Source organism: Varanus komodoensis, unplaced genomic scaffold (assembly GCF_004798865.1).
Source record: "Varanus komodoensis strain SLA01 unplaced genomic scaffold, ASM479886v1 scaffold12, whole genome shotgun sequence".
NCBI lineage: Eukaryota > Metazoa > Chordata > Lepidosauria > Squamata > Varanidae > Varanus > Varanus komodoensis.
In genome coordinates, this window is record NW_025335349.1 from 19098029 (window position 1) to 19118297 (window position 20269).

General features: G+C 37.9%; 1 protein-coding gene across 1 annotated transcript in view; it reads right to left on the reverse strand.

Moving 5' to 3' along the window:
• CSMD3 (CUB and Sushi multiple domains 3) overlaps positions 1-20269 on the reverse strand; it is a 650552-nt gene that overhangs the window by 199186 nt on the left and 431097 nt on the right. Inside the window, exons 20-23 of the mRNA XM_044421466.1 lie at positions 13958-14074; positions 11285-11500; positions 10464-10652; positions 4092-4261 (exon numbers count right to left, since the gene is read on the reverse strand). Of these exons, the coding sequence (XP_044277401.1) occupies positions 4092-4261; positions 10464-10652; positions 11285-11500; positions 13958-14074 (692 nt within the window). The remainder of the gene's footprint in view (positions 1-4091; positions 4262-10463; positions 10653-11284; positions 11501-13957; positions 14075-20269) is intronic.

A 20269-nucleotide genomic window follows, 5' to 3' on the forward strand; every position in this document is an offset into this window, starting at 1 on the left:
AATATATACTTTGGAAAATATACTTGCTTGAGTATAGATCTCTGGAGGCATTTCCTCTCCAAGTCTGTGTTTCTAAAGAAATTGTACCCTAAAGTATACTTTTAATCGCTATTTTGAAAAATTCAGAGAACAACAACATCTGAAGAATAACTCTTCCAATCCCTGTAGTAGGCAGAGATCATAGGTCACTTTGAAATGGGGATCAAACAAAATCCTTGACTATCCCAGCCATGAAAAACCTGAAAGAATCTCTTTACTCTGGGTGAATGGGCAATACAATGGCAAAATGTCTAACCCATGATAGACAGAGACTCTGTGAATTGGAAAGTTGTTATTCTGGATAGCGATATAGATCTTAGATGGGACAGAATTCCCTTTGAGGGATCAGGCATGCAGCCAGGAGGTACCTCTGGAATCACTGGTACCTTTAGAAATCCAGGTAGTAAGGGTAGCCAGAAGCGCTTTTCACTTGCTTAAACTGGTTTGCCAGTTGCAACTCTACATAAATTGAAACCGGATTCAGTGATATAAGTGCTATTAATCACCAAACTATACTATGATATGCATTTCATGATGTTTACTCTACAATTGCTTCTGAATCTTTTCCTGATGCAAATTGTGGCCACCAAGATGCTGTTAGAGACCAAAAAATCTGAACACTATACCAATTGTGTGCCAGCTTTGCTATCAGTTGATATCATTCCCAGACAGCTTGAGGAACTGGTACACCGTAGGGCCACAAGGATGGTGGCCAGATTGCAGAGAAAGCTGTATCAGGTGAGACTGAGGGAAGTGGGTCTTTTCAGCCTGGAGAAGAGGAGACTTCAAGGGATTGGTTGTCAACATATTGGAACGTGAGGGAGTGCTACATGGAGGTGGATAGAGACTTGTTTTCCCATGCAGAGGAGGGCAGGACATGTTCCAATGGAGCAATGCTCAGGGAACCAAGGTTCAATTTGGATTCCAGGAAGTACTTCCTCACAGTGAGGACCCCAAGGCTATGGAATGGACCTTCCATGGGAGGTGGTTTTAGTCCCATCACTGAGGGTGTTCAAGGATAGACTGGACATGTGCATGGTATGCATGTCATGAGTGGAGCCAGCTGGAGCTGGGGGTCTTACTAGATGGCCTGGGAGGCCCCTCCTGAATCGCTCTATTTCTATATTTCTGTGATAATATCCAAAGCCATAAAGAGCTCGGGAACAGCCACTATATAAATGACATAAAAGGGTCATTTCTTGGTCTGACCTGCCACACACCAAGACTGCTCTAGATAGCAGTCCTGCTTGTGTGCCCACCTGTAAGAAACACTATGTGATAGCATAGTTTGGTTTTCAGGCTGTTGCACAAAAAAGATACCCCTGTCTTTGTTGTACACTGTCCCATTAGGGCCATATGCCATAGATAGCATGTTTGTGGGAGCATTAGCAAGAAACATTTTCAAGAACAAATCATGTTGCAGCAGAGATGCTGCTGGGTACTCACATTAAAGTTATATAGAGACAAAAGTAAGTAATGATACAACCACTAGAAACTACAATGTATAAGTAGTTCTCCATCAAACTTTCATTTCCCTCTGAATGTCTACAGCATGGCCAATCTTCTGACACCTGAGAACCCTTAGATGGATGTTTCACCTAATTGTGATTTTATGATTCTGAACTTACTGAGACTAAATAATGATGCTAGCAAGCTTGTCCTATGAACCTAACTCTAATACAAAAACTTCCCTGTCAGATCCAAATTCCTTCCCACTTAGTCTGCTGGTGAGAAAATCTGATTCCCAACCTTCCCCCAACATATTAGGAAACAGGGGCACTTGGAAATATTTTCTCCCCAAGTATCTTGACAAAAACATCATCCTGTTCATCACACCATGGACTGTTAACTTGGACAGCTGGGACTTCCATTTGTAATGGTGAATATCTGGTTTCTATGCAAACTCAGGAATTTGGAAAGAAATTGTTGGATACAAACCCAGCATGTGGATTTCTTGTGTATCTGTTGGAATAAGATCCTAGACTAGATAGAGCATTGAACTAACTTCTTAAGTTTCCACACCCTGACTATGAAACCAGCTTCCCAGGGAAATACACCTGGCATTGACACTGAATACATTTCAATGCCAGGTAAAAACTGTTTTATTTGCCCAGTATAATTGCTAAATATCATTACTTGATTTTACACTGGTTTTTATCCAGTGTGTCATTGGCATTCTGTGAATTAGTTATTACTTTGTGTTATGTATGATTATTTGTTAACTGTTGGTGTTATGTTGTATTTTGATGGATGTTTAGATGTTTTATTGATACTAAATATGTACTATGTTTGGTTTTACTTGGTTTTTATCCTGTACACAATTCTGAGAGTTTGCTAATTGAAGCAAAAGGCTTTAAATCAATCAATGAATAAAACAATCAATCAGTTCTTACATGCTGCCTTCCTACTGTTCTTTAAGTCAAGTATGACTAATATCCTGCACTGTCAATGATTTTTACTTCCATTCAGTTTTATAATAACAACATGCAGTGTTCCAAAAAAGTATTCTAATTATTCTAATTACAGAAGGCTTTGATGCTATAAAAATGTTTTACTACCCTTGTCAAAGATACGTCTATTGAATGTATTAATAATGAAATGAAAATGAAAATTTAACAGATTTTGTCCAAATTCTAAATAGGACTTCCCAAAGCTGTTGGTTCAATTTAACAGAGATTGAGGTAACTTCCAATTGTGCATTCATTTAATATAACATATAGTTTTTCCTTTACTCTTCTCCATATGATATGTGGAATACTATGTATATAAGATCTGACACAGAATCTTGTAAATCACATAGTTACTTATCTATTTGGAGGGAGAAGTGCCCTGTTTATAGGCATGCATTTGAAGATTTGACTAAAGAGCATTAGGCAAATGCACCATGTACCATCTGACTGGGTCACATGCAATTGCCTACAGGAGCATATTAAGCTGTTTCCAGCAATGATCGGACGAGCAATATACAACTCCACATTGCCAGATACACATTTCTGCTACCTCTTACACAATCAGACATGTCTGTTCCACAGGCGGAACCACTCACTTGTGCAAGAAGTACATATTTATCAGGCTAGGCTGGGGGTGAGGAATGTGTGGTTTTCTAAATGTTATTGGACTACAACCCCCACCTGCCCTAGCATAGGCAATGGTAAATGATGATGTATTTTGCAGTTCAATGCCATGTGAAAGGCCACATGGGGAAAAATGGCATCAACCAGTGACTGCATACAGGTTCTATAAGTCTGAAAACTCAGCTTTTAATGCCCCACAAACCTGCATATCTTCCCAATGTAGCATTCTATTGTCTTTTTCAACACAAATTCTTCATTGCCCATAACTTCAGTTTGACCTCATAGGTTATTGCAGTACATTAATAAATTAATTAATTTATTAATAAATACATTAGTAAATATATCCTAGTAATGCATAATAAGGATAGTGTCACAGATACATATTACCAACTTTGCACATCCTCTTTTGAATAAATGCAAAAATGTGTGTGCCATAGATTTTGAACATATGCAGAAAAAGACATTGACAATTGCTATTTCTTTACATGTATTTATTAGACAAATAGCTGGATAATAAATTGTGGTCTCTGGGCGTTTAACTTAATTGTGCACTAGATCTGAACAACACTAAATTCTTTTCTCAAATTGTAATTGAGGTTCTACTAAAGGTTCTAGCAAACTATGGACTCGCAATACCTCCAATGCCTATCTGGCACAGGGAAGGGCGATGTGCACAAAAAGGCTTTGAAGCTTCTCAGCAAAAATCAATTAATTAAAATCAAGAAAAATGGCAGCTTGGCATAACTTAGAAATTCATTAATTTGAAGTAATAAAATGACTACTAGGTATAGGTAGAAGAAAAATTCTTCCAGAAATATACATAAAAGGAAGCATAAAGAAACCTGCTCTAGATCACTGTCTTACATTGCAGAGATTTATTTAAGACCTAAGCCTCATTCTTATCAGATGTTTTGAACAACCAGGTGAATCGCATAAGTTTTGAGATATTGAATTGATCTTTCCAACATTGCCACATACCTTAAGAACATCAGCTTGTGCTAAATGAAATGTTCTGGCAGATATATTGATTCCTTTCCCTGCTTGCACTTGAATGCTGTAAATACACTCATGGTTGTTTTCATAGTTGAGTGGATAATTGGGGGACAGCAAAATTCCTTCATTATTTGTTGCTGATGCTCCACATTCAGCTGCAGGTAAAACAGAATTTGAGGTATAGCTCAACAGAGAACGTACATTATATGCTAAAAATGGGACTACAAATACAGTCAAAAACAATATCAATACCCTTCATGATTCTCTAGAAATTGATTATAAATATTAAAACATAATTGTGATCTACTGCATTATTTCCCCATGTGCACAGATGCACACATATACATTTCTCATATGCATAGGAACACACACACATACACACTAAGCCAATTTATGCATCCCATCCCTCAATGTTGAGCATAATCAATATCATTTGGAACACTCCAGCAAATCGATAATTGCCATATTGTTCAGTATTAATAGAAGAATTATTAGAAAAATTAATTTTCAGATCAGTCTTTGTTTGCTTGTTTTTCAAATGCAGTTGCTTCTCTGGCAGTATCACATTTTTCCAGACATTCCAGAAAGAAATAAAAATGAAACAATGATATCATTGGTGATACTTTGAGAACTGGAGGACAAATAACTAATATTGGGGTTGGTTCAGTAACATTAAGCACAGTAGTGAATTACATAAAGAATGAAGGGAAAGTGTTATCATTCAATGCTAATCAGTGATATCAAAGGAAAAACTGAATCAAAGTAAAGAAAATAACACAGGGAAACAATTTTCATACAGACACCTAGTTAAGGCTTAATAAAGATTTCGAGCTCTTTATTAAACTCAAGGAAACCACATTACCAGAGAGGCATAGTAAGGCATTATATGCTATGTAACTCACAGCAGTTACAGAAAGAAATGATGGAGAGATGAAATGCTGTTGTTGCACCTTAGTAAACATATTAGGTTGAGCGGCACTAAAAAGTCAGAATGAAAAAGTCACAGAATACTAAAATATATTAGAACAGAATGGAGGGTGGGGTATAAATCTAATACACAAATAAATATAACACTAGAATTTCATTTTACCCACATATTAGTGTACCAGTAATTCATTCTGGATGTCCTAGGGAAAATATGTCATGTACAGAAGAAATATGTTATAAACCTATTTTAATATTTTATCTTCAAATCTTCTGGATGGAAGATTTGCCAGAATTCATTTGAAAGATGTTGACGTGAAAAAAGTAACCTACTGCTTTGTCACTCATTGTGTCCTATAGGCTACCTGCCTCTTTTGCTTTTATTTTCTGAAATGAATAAAAGAAATGCAAGAGCTGTGAAGCTGGCATAGAGGATAATCTTTAATTCCAAAAATGTCACTGTGCTCCAAACTACTACTATTACTACTGGGCCCAGCACCTATTTTGTAACTTGCACAGATGGGGGGAGAGAGAGAGAGAGAGAGAGAGAGAATGAACGGGGAGTGTTCAGACAAGGGGCTGGCATGAATTTCCTCAAATTGTGTATGCTACCAATTTGTGTGTGTTGGTAGCCTGTGCATCTTTTCTGAGGACCATCGGTTTCTCTTTGGTGGAAGTGTTTTGCTGTGTTTTGTGGGGAAGAAAATGCAAGTTGTTTGTTTGCTGTTGTCATGGTTGTTGTTGTTGTTTTGTCTGCTGCACCAATCTTCATGTTAGCCAATTTTAACTGCATATTTTAATTATGGTTTACTGTGACTGGGGAACAATGGCATGTCCCCATTGTTGTGGTCACAGGAAGTGGAAGATATGGCACTGGGAGAGTAACTGGCCAGCAGAGGAGAAGAGGGGTTATAAATTTGACTGCTCCTGCCTCTTCTGGTTCTACCCGCCAGTCAGAGGATTCCAGGTAACTGTATCAGCCTGAGTCTATATCAAATTGTGAGCTTCACTTTTTTTTCTTTCCACTTGAAAATTTGTCCATATTCTCAGACGTGTGTGTCCAAATGATGCATCAGCTGTACACCTCTGTAAACTGTACGCACTCTTCTCCTGTCTATTAAAGCTTATTCATGATTTTTTTTCTCGAAAGTATGCTTTTTCCATTCAGAAATGCCTTCAGACTATCAAAACAAACTTTTGGACAACAAATCATATTGCAAGATTGTCATCAATTACATTTATTTGTCTTGTCTTTAGTGCTTGATTACATAGCTCCAGAAAATAATCACTAAATTCCAGTGTAGCTCTTGAGTGTAGTTGAATTAATCCGCTTTATGAAAGCCCTCTGCATCTACATCTGCTAAGAAAGTCAAAAACTTATCCATGTAAAAGATTTCTATCAAAGTCAAGTGAAGGCTGAAATATGGCCATACTTTCCTTTATCCTCTCTGCATATTAGACCGATAAAACTAACCAGATTTGTGTCTATGAGATAGATTGGACAAAAAGAAAAGTCCCTTGTAGCTGATAAAAGGGTTTCCTACATTAGTTTGTACATACCTAAAGGGAGGATCCAATGTACATGTGGAAAATCATAACAATTATTTGGCAGGTAGGACATGAATCATCACAAATTCTTAGGTCCACCCCTAGAGTCTAATGGATCCAGATGGTTTCCAAAAGGCTCCAGGGAATTTTCTGTCTGATATGGTTGGTGTTCCTGTCACAGCCCAGGTTAATCATTGGAATGCTAAAGTGATCTGGGCAATTGACAAGAATGCACCTAAGTGCTTTCTCTCCTATTGCAGGGTCTGCTTGGCTTCTGGGTATTCTGCTGAGTTACAGGCAATGAAGATGGCTTAAGCACAGGTCAAGGAAAATCCATGCTGAATCTAACTGGACACTGCTTAGAGCTCATTATCAAGCCCATGGCATGGCAGTGACGGCAGCGAAGAAATCTTTCTTCTCCCTCAGCACTGCTTGTTCCCAGTGCCACTCAGCAGAGCTTTTCCATTTGCTCCAGGGCTTCCTACAATCTGGCCCCAAGGAAGAGCTGGTGGTACCCTTGAAAGCCCAGTGGCATGTTTGCCTGGCACTATGGTATCCTTCTGGGTAAGCTAGCTGAGTTGGGAGCTAGGGATTCTGTTTTGCAGTGGTTCTGTTCCTACTTAGCCAACTGTTTCCAGAAAGTGTATCTCTGCACCATGGCTGCTCTGCCATGGTGTACTGCAGGGCTCTATATTGTCCTCCATTTTCTTTAACATCTACAAAAAAAAAAAAAAAAATCCAGGAGAGGTCATCCAGAGGTATGAGCTGAAGTGTCACCGGTGCATGTATGACACTCAGCTCTGCCTCTCATTGTCACCTATTCCAGATGAGAGAGTGACAGTTCTGAACCAGTGCTTGAGTAGAGTAATGGACTGGATGAAAGTGAATGATAGTGCTACGTTGTGTTTATTAACATTTTACGGTATTGCTTTTCCGTAAATGGTTCTGGAAGCCATATATGTCTATTGAACAGTATATAAAGCAATAACATAATTAAATAAAAGGTTACTGTACTCCGAAATATTATTGCCGGCTTCCCTTATTGCCTTTAGACCAATGTACCATTCAGCAGGGCAAATCAGCTCCATTTGAATATGCAAATGGACTAGGCAAGCACATTAGTAGCAATCACATGGAGGTTCCATTTGTGGCAGGTGTACATTTAGCTGCCATAATTTGCATGCTTATGATCTTGCAGTCCAGTTTGGGCCATTATGATCATTCAAACTGCTGTGATCACATCTAAAACCCTCCCATTCCTATGCCAGGTATCAGGAAGTGTGCTTCCAGTCACCAGTCCTGACATGGCCATCATCTTCTTAACATACTTGTATACAGACAAATAACTGTAAGTGGTCATGTATTGTCTGAAATAAAGTCCTAGCATGGAACAATCATTGGTATCACCCACATTGCAGAGCTTCATCAAAAAAAAAAAAAAAAAAAAAAACTAATTTATGATTAGTTTTCAAAAGACTCTAAATTAAACAGGGGAAATATATTTGCATGTCAAGACTATCCAAACCATCCTGTCAAGCTGCAGACATGAAATGTTACTGAAATGTCAGAAGGAACAGCATGTGTATATTTTAAAATAACCAAAGGTGACGTGTATCTTTAGGAAAATGCATAACAAATTAAATAATTTCCTTGTGTTGCTTTTAATTTAAATTTTAACCAATCCAAATTAAAAGTTTCAGTTGGCAATTCGTTAGGAGTCTAATTAAGTCCTCAGAATAAAGTAAGACCAGTGTGAGTCATTACAATCTCTTTTCTTCCATCTTTTGAGAGCTATACCGTTTTCTTGTATAATGTGAAGAAATAGTCAAATCGCACTGTGTTGTTTTCAGTTCTAACTGAACTTGCATGCAGAATCAAGAGCAGCATAAATCTCCATTGGCCTTTCTCTATATCCCAGCCTGATTCTGTGCACAAGAAACCACAGCCTGTATGCATTCCTTTAAAGCATCCCCCACTCCCTGTGACAGGGCTAGGGAACAGCAAGAGTGGTGAGGCCATTTTCATTCCCCTGGGTCCCCCACTGGCCAGATCTCATGCAACTGTGCCTTCCTAGCAGAGCAAGCCAACACTAAGCAGTGTTGACTCTTTTGATGTGCCATAGCTGGAAGACCTGCATAACAGGCATGGTGAGGAACCTGTGGCAGTCCAGATACTGCTGGACTCCATGCACCATCACCCCTTGAATATATTGGACAAGAATGAGAGGAACTGGAGTCCAGCCATTTTTGGAGGGCCACAGGTTGCCCATCCTGCCCTATGATAATGGCGCCTCCATCTGTTTGTATAGACATGCCTTTGGATGGCTGCCCATGAAAAAGTGCTCTTGGAGACAATATCCCTATCAGCCCCATGAAGACAATCCTCTTATGCACGTACGCATGCATGATCCAAACTCTAGAAAAGACAGTGGAAGTTCTATATTAAAATATGCAATATTCCCAATAACAAATGGGAACAAATCTGAATAAGAAGCTGGAGCCTTTCCATGAAAAATAAAGATGTAAAAAAATCATTCAGTATGGTTTTACCAGTCTAGAAGTTACCAGCAGAAGGGGCTAAATGATAACTGAGAGTGGCATCATAGCTCTTGAACAGTGGTTGGTTGGGCTACCTTTAGATCCATCAAAGCTTACCAGTAAGTTCCTCATTAGGAGAATATGTGATGGTAGACAAGCTTTCCTGAAAATTAGCTTTCCTATCATTACTAGCTTTCCACTGCAGGAACAGACACATACTGGGTGTGCATGAATACAAGGATAGACAGACTAGATTTTTCAAATCTACTTTGTTATTCTAGTAGAATCCGACATCAATGAACCATAGTGAAATGCAAAAACCCCCAAACATTTAGTAGTGTAAAAAATCTTTCAGTGTCACTAAATACCTTCTGACCACAGGGTTTTGTTTTCCATGGCACCCAAACTGATCTCAAATGTTTTCACATAGAAGTCTATTCCATTTTAGCCTTAGCTCCCCCCAACCATTTTAACAGCCAAAGGTAGGTACTAAATAAGCAATAAAGCACATTATTATTGTTAAACATCTGAGAATCAGAAACCCATGCCAAGCTGTTGAAAATCTCCAAAAAAAATGTTGAAAATGAGGAAGAGGAAGAATATATAGGCCAGGGCAGTAATGAGTGTGAATTAAGTGCATGTTAGAAACCTCCTTGAAACCATTTGTGGACAAAGGGATTCTGTTGAACATGCGTAAACGTTTCTTTTCTTCTTTTGGTAGGCAGATGGATGTGTCTGGCTTTGCTTTTGAAAAACTTAGTTTATTTCCTAATACTGTTTTTTGTCTGAAAATCTCAGTAAAGTAACAATAGCTTTTTGGAGTCAGCACAAAGCACAAGCAATAAATACATTTATGTTTTGGACTACTTTTCAGAACTGGGCCATTAAAATGTTTTGAATGTGTTCTTGCTAACATGGAACCAGATTTTAAAGATCACAAAAGCCTTGCAGCTGGATAATTCAGACAGGTGGACAAGCTACCTGTCTAAATTAGCCAACCATGCTTTCCACAGTAGATCTTGTGGAAAGAAAACTAGGATCTGTTTTGTTTCTCTCATGGCTTATTCTTGACGTAGTCTGCAACGCACCTCATTTGCCTTGCTTATTCAGTCTGCCTTACTATAATATCTGAAGTGTTTAAAGTTCAGTGTGTTTGGCAAAGTACAATTGTAGACTGCATATAGAAACCGAAAACCTGACCAATTAAGATGAAAGTACATGAGAGATGTAAAAGATATTTTTGTATCAAAAGGAATAGGTGTGGTACCATGCTTATCCATGCTGTATAGTTGCAACTCCATGAACAATGACTACACGTACAAGCAAATGAAAGCAGCTGACCACGTACCCACACACCTGGGCAGAGGTGCACTCCACACTCGTCGGCCACCACCAAGGCAGATGATCTCTGATGCTCCTTCTAAGCGGTACCCAGATGAACAGGTGAATGCCAGAGTGTCTCCTACTCCAAAATTATAGCCTATTCTGCTTCCAAATTGAGGAGTTCCAGGATCTTCGCAGGGCTCAAGATTATATTCTGGGATGGGGGAAATAGAATGAATGTGTCAATAGCTCATTAGAGACGTTTTTTTTTCATTTTCCACGCTGTTCATTATTACAAAGCACTCATTTGTACCTTAACATCAATTTACTCTTTAGATAAATTTTCAGAATAAATGCCCATATAAATAAATAGGCAATTCAGCTACAATTTAAAAATCATGCCCATAAATGTTCACAGTGGCTGTAAGATGCATGCTTACCATTCCTATAAGAGCTATAAATGTTCTTGATCTGACACATAAAATGAACCAAAATAACTGTATTGCAAAAAAGCACAACCAATTTCCTCATGGGCTCATTTGGAATATCACTTCTTGAAATTAGAATTGAAATCACTGTGATGCAGCATAATTTTCTTTTTGAATAATGCTCTTCACAGTTTATTATAATTTTCTTCAGCACCACTACAAATGCCACAACAGGAAAAAAAAACCCTAAGATTTGTATTGCATAAATGACAACAAAGGGAATTGCAAAGGCTATTTAAAAAAAAGGAAGAGTTACTTGTCAGAACAAATGTCATCTTAGGACCTTTTCTTCTTTCCCTCCCCAGTAAAACAGGGAGCTTTTCTCACTTTATAAGAACAACTCATTTTGTTTCCTTACCAGAGAAAGTAATATTAAATCCTTCATATGATATTGAAAAGTCAGAAATAAAGCGCAACTGAGCCCTGAAATTTCCATAGAGACCAGCGTTGATTGCTGATGGAAGTTCAGAGCCAGTCAGGCGTGCTAGTGGCTGAGTGAAACTGCGATTTTCTGTGATTAGTAAGTAGTCGTGATGATCTTCCAAATGAAAGGTGTGAAAGGTGAACTGCACCCCTATTAGAAAAATAAAATTAGACTCACATATCACATAGTTAACATGAAAGCAATTATATCACTGATTAAACTCATACATTTCATTGCAAACACAGGCTCAGAAAATTAAACAAGACTTGCTTTACCCTTGCCCTCAGATCCCCCAGTTTTGTTTTGTTTTGCTTTGTTTTAATCAAACAAGATATTTCTTTTCTTAATGCATTATGTGTGTGACTCTACATCTTGGGGGTAGGTGGGAAAATGAGGGCTGGCTACACTGAGGCCATTATTACTGATTTATTGAAGCAGATTGAAATATTACTATTAAGTCTTAGGGGTTGAAATTGCCTTAAAATCAAGTGCAATATCAAAAACTGAAATTGCTTGCCATAACAGTTCAACTGTTATTATTTAAATTTGCTAAAACGTGTGATGTTTTGCATTAGGAAAAAAAAATCTGCCAGGAGAAATGGAAAGGGAACATTCCAATGCATTTAAGCAGTGAGTCCCATCTGGTAACCTCCTGCATACACTCAAAATCTAATGGTTGAGAAAGCCAGAAAACTAACAAATATGCACATGTATCAGTGACCTGCAACGTAATGCAGTTCATTACAGGTCTAACTAAAAAGGATCAGTTGGTCTTAAGAGTGAATGCAGATAGGATCAGACCATTCTCCCTTGGGAGGGTATTCTATTATTGAATAGAAAAGTGTATAGTAAAGTGAATGGTGAGTAGTTATAGGAATGCTGGACTAGATCTTTGCAAAACACAGTTTATTTCATAGTATTCTCTGGGATCAACTGGTATGAATCAGCTGCTACTGCATACTGGGGCATCTTGCTCCCTTCTACAAACAAAACATTTTAACAATTTCAGGTTAAACATGCAAGAAGAACTTCCTGTTCATAGAAAAAGGGTTTATTTTATTTATTTAAGACATTTGCATTTCGTCCTTTGTGTAAGCCTCCAGATGGTATTTATTTATTTAAGACATTTTTGGGTTAAATATGAAGTCCCACAAATGCTACAGATTGCTAGATTATGACTATCACTATTAACAAGCCAATAGCCACAAATGATTCAGCGATGATTAACTATTTGAAATCGAGTCCCTTACTTAATGCTTCAACTGTTGTTTTCACCTTAAATGTGGTATCAAAGCATGGTAAACATGCAAATGATTTTTCAAACTAAAATGTGATAATAAGTTATTTACAATGGCAGATAATATAATCAGAACAGAGGAAATATTGTACATATTTTAATTATTTTGCAGTGCACATAGGATAGGCCTATGCAAAATAATAAAAAGATATAAAATACATGAATTCTTGGAGGATATACGTGGATTCTTCAAATATTTCAAAATATCTATATGCTATTTTCATGTTACATTATCTAAAATATAAGAACTGCTGTGTTAGATCAGAGCAAAGGACTATCTAGTCTAGCATTCTGTCTTCACAGATAGCAACCAATTGAAAGTCCATACAAAAAAAAATGACCAAAAAAAACATAAGAACATTTTTCCATTAGGGTTTCCATAATAACGTACAGAAACTTTGCGAAGAGGAATACTTGCACATATAAAGTGTCAGTTGCAACGTACAGTGCAACAAAATGTTCTGCCCCTACAAGAAAACTTGTTTAAATCTGCATATTTGTGTTGCAAATGCAAAGGAGTGATGTAATCTTTAATTATTTCCTTTTCAACATATGTTTGCTCCCCTGGGGCAGTCAGAAGTCAACTATTGTAGTTTAGTTGCAACTGCTAAAAAATCTTCATCAGCAGCTATAGTGGCAAACAGTGTGAGAACCACATGGAAACAGCTTGTTGGCTTCTTCCAAAATCATGGACTAAAAAAGGCAGGGTTCGGCTAATTGACTAACTGGGGTTAGCCTAAAATAAAAGTGAAAACTCTTTATCTATCAAACATGTGAAACTGCAGTGAGAGACTCTCTCCTAGCAAAAACAGCTTTCCTGTTACATTTGAACTGGATCACATCAAAGGTAAAATCAGAAAAAATGAAACATTTAGTTAAATTACCTAGATTCATCAAAGATAATCAAGAACAAAGAGATCTATATTAAATTGGATGCTGCTAAGAAAGTACTATCTGTATGAGGGGCAGGGTATTCAGCCCAATCCATCCTGTTACATAATGGGGCATCTCCAAGCATCTAGTACTGAAATGTGTTTTTGATACTGTTAGGATACATTTATGTTTGAGACCAGTTGTGCATTGCCCTCTTCATTTGTTTCAGAACATAAATCTTTTATTTGGTTAAGGCCAGACCACCAGCCAAAAATGATGGATGTTGTAAAGGGAACAAAGGATTCGGGGGGTTTAGGGAACATGAAATACGGCAAGAAGTACCAGAACTAAAATGAAGAAGAAGGCGTTACGGCAATACCCTGGGTACGGCAATACCCAAAATTATACAATTTACTTTGTATAAGTAAATTCTGTACCTTTTCCATGAGTAACATCCACAGTCCATGTGCAATTCAGTGAATTTGGATACAGTTCAGGATAACCTGGAGATAAAATAGTTCCACTGGGCCCTCGGACATCTCCACCACACAAAGCTGAGAATAAAGCGGGGAGGTGTAGGCACATGAATGCAGGTTGTCATATTAGAACTCCGCATGCAAACAGTCAATCTGCTGTCTCTGTTAGGCAATAGTATATATATGGGTGTTCCAAGAGTTCCCTTGGGTGAAAAATCTATTAACTGTGCCCAATATTTACACAAAGTTCTCATCAAAGAAACATAGTTAATGGTTGAGAACCTTTGGCGATAAGATGTATGACAATGAATTTCTGATTATGCTAGTTAATTTTGGAGAAATCTTAAGTTCAGAAAAAAATATTTGTGGAAGGGAAATTACTTTTAATCTCAGTTTCACACTGTGTATCAAACACAAACATGAGATCTGATTAGGAAAGAAATATGGCACCCATGATGAACTTTGCAGGATAGTACCTTCCTTGGCGTACACACATATTTCTTCTGTCCCATGTTACTAATTAGTTTTGTAAATTGTTGAAACAGTTTTTAAAAACCCAACAGACTGTAATACACAGACATTCACATATGTACACATGGACAAATTCATGGATTAATATAAATGCCATTTCAGCCTTTTTTTCTCAGTAATGTGAATCTGTGTTGGTGATAAGAGTCTGCCAGAACAGGTCAAACTGGCGAGCCTGTCAGATTTCCTGGTCTCCCTTCTTCCCCTTGAAAAAAATGTGGTGACTGAGACCTTGCATATAGCAAGCATTAGCTAGTGCTGAAACTGGGCTTGAAAAGAAGGCAGGGGGTTCACCTTGTTCCTTGCAGGAAATCCATAGGGTCAAAATTTGTCTTAAAAAGCTAATGAAGACAGTAAGTTATTGGAGTGTAAAACCTTGAATTCCCATCTCATCTTCAGTCTATTTGCAAAGAACCCCATACCACACAAAATCTCCTATGGACCCTTCTAAAGAAACTAAATCTGGGTGAAGCATCTATGTACAAGCAGGCCTTTCCATCTGGGAGTTTGGGAGAAAGAGTTTGTAACAGTTTAACATAATGATATAAAATATTGGCATGGATACATTTTTGTTCATTGGGTAATCCCACCATTAGTTCCCGAGGTATGTTTGGGACTCCAGTTCCCTGGAGTTCCATATTTTGTAGCAAATGCTTATATTTCAGGGCCTGAGGAACATTTTGCCACAACTTAGATCTCCATATATTGACCTTTCCTGTTGTTACCGACTGGTTCATATGTCATGTATATGAGGCAAAGGAGTTGAAATAATGTAAAATGTTGTGAGCAGTAAGCAAAACTAAGAAATACTTCAGTTTGAAAATAATGACTAAATAACCCTGCATTAGAGAAGCATATTATCTCTTGTTAGAAAGGGGGGGGGGAGAGGGATCAGAAAAGAAATGATATAAAGATATTACTTACTAAAATCATAACTTAGAACTTTGAAAATGTAATAAATGGTTAGAGAGTTTTGCTCATATGCACCCAAGTTCATAAGAAATCATTTAAATACAAAAAGCAAAAGCACTGGAACTGCAGTACACTGGTCCTCACAGAGCCAAATATTGCCTCCCATATGGCACAATGGTTTCTTTATATTCCTTTTGCTGCAAACCCAGATATGCCATGTGGATGTAATATTTTACTACTTTAAAGGCAATGATCATAAAGATAATTCTTCTCAAGCTGTGCTTTGTTGTAACAATGATGCATTTGCATTTGGTCTGTGCTTTTATATCAAATGTGAATGGTGCAGAAACTGATCAAGATTTGGAAGTAAAAGATGTAATGACATGTCCTCTACTTACAAATGATGTGGATTGATACCGCAGATTTTGCAAATTTACAGTTTCCTTTATGATTCTTTGCTCCTAGAATATGGCATTAGATATGTTACCCATTGCGTCCAGATAAATGCAGAAATCCCATATCACCAAACCTTAAAGAAGGGCAAATCTGACCCATCACACAGAGAAAAGAGAACTTAACTTAGCCTCAGCTATTCAAAAGACCTTCTATCACACCAACCCACATTCTTTCTCTACACCAATTAACTGTTGAATCCAACTGAGATCTGTCACTTTGCAGCTGCTCTTTTTCACCTTGCTAAAACTCACAGCCAATCAGAATATATTTTCCTAGTCTTATACAAATATTTATGATGTTTTTGTAATATTCATACATGTATTTCTATATATCCATACCAATGAATATAAATGGACAATCAAAATGAACCCAATATATGAATATGAAAAGTAGTGTTCTCTCTTTCTCTCACCACCCCTGACTTAAGAATATCTGATGAAGCAGCTAATTTGAACAAAAACCTTCAACACAGTAACAACACTAGGCCTCAGGCAACCTAGGTAAGAGATGCCATGGGAGAAGTCACAGAATGTTAAACATGCGTAAGGATGTATACAAGGCACTTAGACTGGTTTGTCCTACTACGTGTATGCTCAACCCTTGCCCATCTTGGATGGTTGTTCAAGGTAAGGAGGGGGTGTACCGTGTAGGCTGTGAACACCTCATTAAGAGAGAAATTCCCAGCCTCTTTGAAAGAGGCTGCAATTAGACACTCTTGAAAAAGCCAACTTGAACCTAGGGGATGTGAGTAATGATAGACCAGTTGCTAATATCCCCTTCCTGGCCAAGGTGGTGGCTGTCCAACTCCAGGCAATCTTCGATGAAATGGATAATCTCGATCCATTTCATCCATTTCAATAAGGATTCAAACCTGGATTCCTGGTTGCCCTGGGGGTACCCTGTGGTATGTTCTATGCTGACAAAAGGAAAGGGGAAGTGCAGCCTTGTTGGTTTCCTGGATGTCTGAAAAGCTTTTAATACCATCGACCATGGTATCCTTCTGCAAAGGCTGGTCAAGCTGAGAGTGGGAGGCACTTAATTAAAGTGGGTCCTGTCCTACTTTACTGACCATGTCCACAAGGTGGTGCTGGGGCATTATTGCTCTGCACCATGGCATTTCTAAACCTTTAGTCCCATGGGCTACTATGTTCCATTAAAGCAAATACGAATTGAGCATTATCAACGCTTGATGCATGGCCAGCAGCTTAAAATGACTTCTGTTTGTTAATAGAAACACTTTCTAAATTTTGAGGATTCTTTAGATAAAGTATATATACCTGTATGTATACAGGTATATATATTTATACTGACGTTTTTCCTTCCAAGGAACTCAAGGCAGCATACATAATCCTCCTCCTTCTCCTCTCAGTCTTGTCCTTATAGCAACAAGCCTGTGAGATAGGTTGGGTTGAGAGTTTGTGACAGGCACCTAACTAAGTGGGGACCAGAAGCCCTATGTCCTGAGTCCCAGTCCTGTACTCTTAACCACTGCACTACACTAGCTGTCATGGGTGTACGTTTCTGTGTGCATGCATGCATGCATGCCTGCATACATACATACACAGGGCTTTTTTTTCATAGAACACACCAGAATGGCGTTCCAACACCTTTTTTTCCAATGGATTTTATGAAGTGATTTTGAATCGTAGCAGATCAGCAGCAAACATCATTAGCATAGTGCCTGCAGGCTGCTTTTGTGTCTGCTATCTGATAGTGAGATAGTGAGGGCGCTGTTCGGCTTGGGACGCTACTCCGCTGCTCGGCTTGGGATTGGTGTGTGTGGTCGCGCGCTGACTGCTTACTGCTGGCGCCAACGTGAGTTCCGGAACCTTTTTTTTTTTTTTTAACAAAAAAAGCATCGTACATACATATACACACAGATAAATAACCTACCTACACACACACATACACACACACACACACACACACAAATATATGTGTGTATATAAATATATGTTTTAAAGTGGGTTCCTGGAGAAGAACTTCAGCAGAACTTAACGTATGGCAGATGTATATGGAGGGAGACATGCTTTCATATATTCAGGCCCAAAATTGTTTAGAGATTTATAGAACAATGTTAAATTGATCCTAACTTCAATTGGCAACCAGCAAGGATGATAAAGGACTGACATTATATGATCACATCTGCCAGTCCTAGTGAGCAATTCTTGCAGCTCTATTCTGTCTGAAGTATCCAGATAATTTTTAAGGGTAGCACAGTGTAAAACACATTACAAGAGTCCAATTGGGAGGTGAACTGTTAGTGTGGATAACTGTTGCTATTCTCTGCCTGTCCAGGTAAGGACATGGTTGATGGACCAGTTGATGCTGGTGGAAAGTGCTTCTCACCATGGCAGCCAGCTGAAATTAATTCTTCCAAATTTCATGAACATTAAATGTCTTTGGCCTTCTGGTAAGCAAAGTTTCAGTCAAGTTATTTGTTTAGATAAAATTGCTATAGGTTCAACAATTATCTTTCTTATTGTTCTTTTTAGTTTGGATACAATAAATAAATTCCAGAAATACTTTGCACTGGTATTGTTGTAAATCTATATCAAGGGATTGTAAAAGATTGGTCCCAAAGTAAACAGTACCTATGTCTCCAATAATTTTATTTTATTCTATTTTATTTAGCAGAACAGTAGAACAATTAAAAAAAAGGTTTGTGTTCTTTATTTCTTGTTAATAAATCTCTCTGTACTTGACCCTAATAGCTTTTTGCAATAACTTCCATAGATTATGCATTGTGTAAAAAAAAAATTGTGTGGGGAGATTGACAATTTAAAATTGGGAGAAAGACTGGGTCACTTTTAATTACTATCTTCCTTTAGAGATTTCCATCACCAAGTAGAATATTTTCTCTCTGTACAAAATAGTATAATCTAGAATTGTTTAATATAATTTTCTCTTCATTTTCCATTGTTTGATACCCATCTCTTCTGTGCCCTAATTTAATTTGCTACTAAATAAAATTATTTCAATAGAGAAAGGCTGCATATACGAATTATGATTTTGTTCAAGGGAAAAAAAAACCTGATTACACTGAATAAACTTTTGTGGTTATTAAACTTTTATTCCAGTTTTCATCTTCATAAAAAGGGCATTTATTTACAGTGAAGTTAGTAACAAACTTATCTGGTAACATGTGAATTTTGCCTGCTGTATATCAGAGGCCTCTAGGCTTCATTTGTGAGTCTGAGGGAACATCAGCAGTTTCAGTTGGCATATTCACTCCACAGCCATAATTCTCTTGGCTCAGGCAGTAATGAGACACCAGAAGGTTACTATGGTGGCAAAACTCATAGGGAACTCCCAGATGAGCTGCCTGCACTTAATATAAGAAACCTTGCTTCAGGGAAGAATGTCCCTTTGTGTCAGCAGACCACTGTCCTTCAAACTGCCTTTAGCATGATGACTCTGGCCATCGGCCTGTCTGCCCCATGTCTACGATAAACAGCTGTCCTTGAGCTTGAGTGACCAGTACTTGGATGTTTTAAAAGAAAAAGTGGCACATCTACAGTGCAGATAGATATATAAACATTACAGTGACTCTTGACTGGGTTATCAACATTGCTGGGAGAGGTTATTTATTCCATCTCTCTCAGCTCTCCCAGTATTGTCATTGTTCAGCAAAGCAAGAGCTGGAAGTGCAACCTGAATTCCATCATCTATGCCTGGGCAAGGACAGCCTTGTCTTACTGAGACATTTTGCAACACGTGGCCTTAGAAACCTCTAAAGTGTTAACCTCTTAACCTCTTTCAGTGTTTTATGGTTTGTAAAGCATCCCTTGTCCCATCATCCACTCACTGATGGAATTAGTTGTCTAGATGCACGAGAATTTAATTCTGCTTGTGCAAGCACTCATTACAGCAAATGTGAATTTGTACAAAGGAACTTTGTCAGCAAAGTAGAAAAAGCCAGTCCATTGTAGAATCTGCAGGTCACAGAAATCCAAACACATTTTTAAATGTTTCTGACATGTATATTAGAACTAAGAACTAAATAGGTCACACACAGACACACACACAGCAAGTGGCCCCACAATCCAGGTGAATATCTCATGGTAGAACTCCAACTTCATGTGAGACATTTCCATGCTAAGTGTAATCACTTACAGTACACTTAGGGCTTTATGATCTTTATGTAAGGGCTTTTATGGGTGATGTATTCAACAGGGAAACTTATTTTACAATGTCACATTCTAAAGATAACAATATAGATTTTGGAACAAAGATTATTAATTCTTGTTCCCAAATAAAAAGAAATTGACATCAATAGAAAGTGTATCTTCAATGCAAGAGGACGAGTTCTTTACAGTCTGAAATTTTACGTAGGCCTTATGCTGCTGCTTCTTTCAACCACCAAGTTTTGCATGG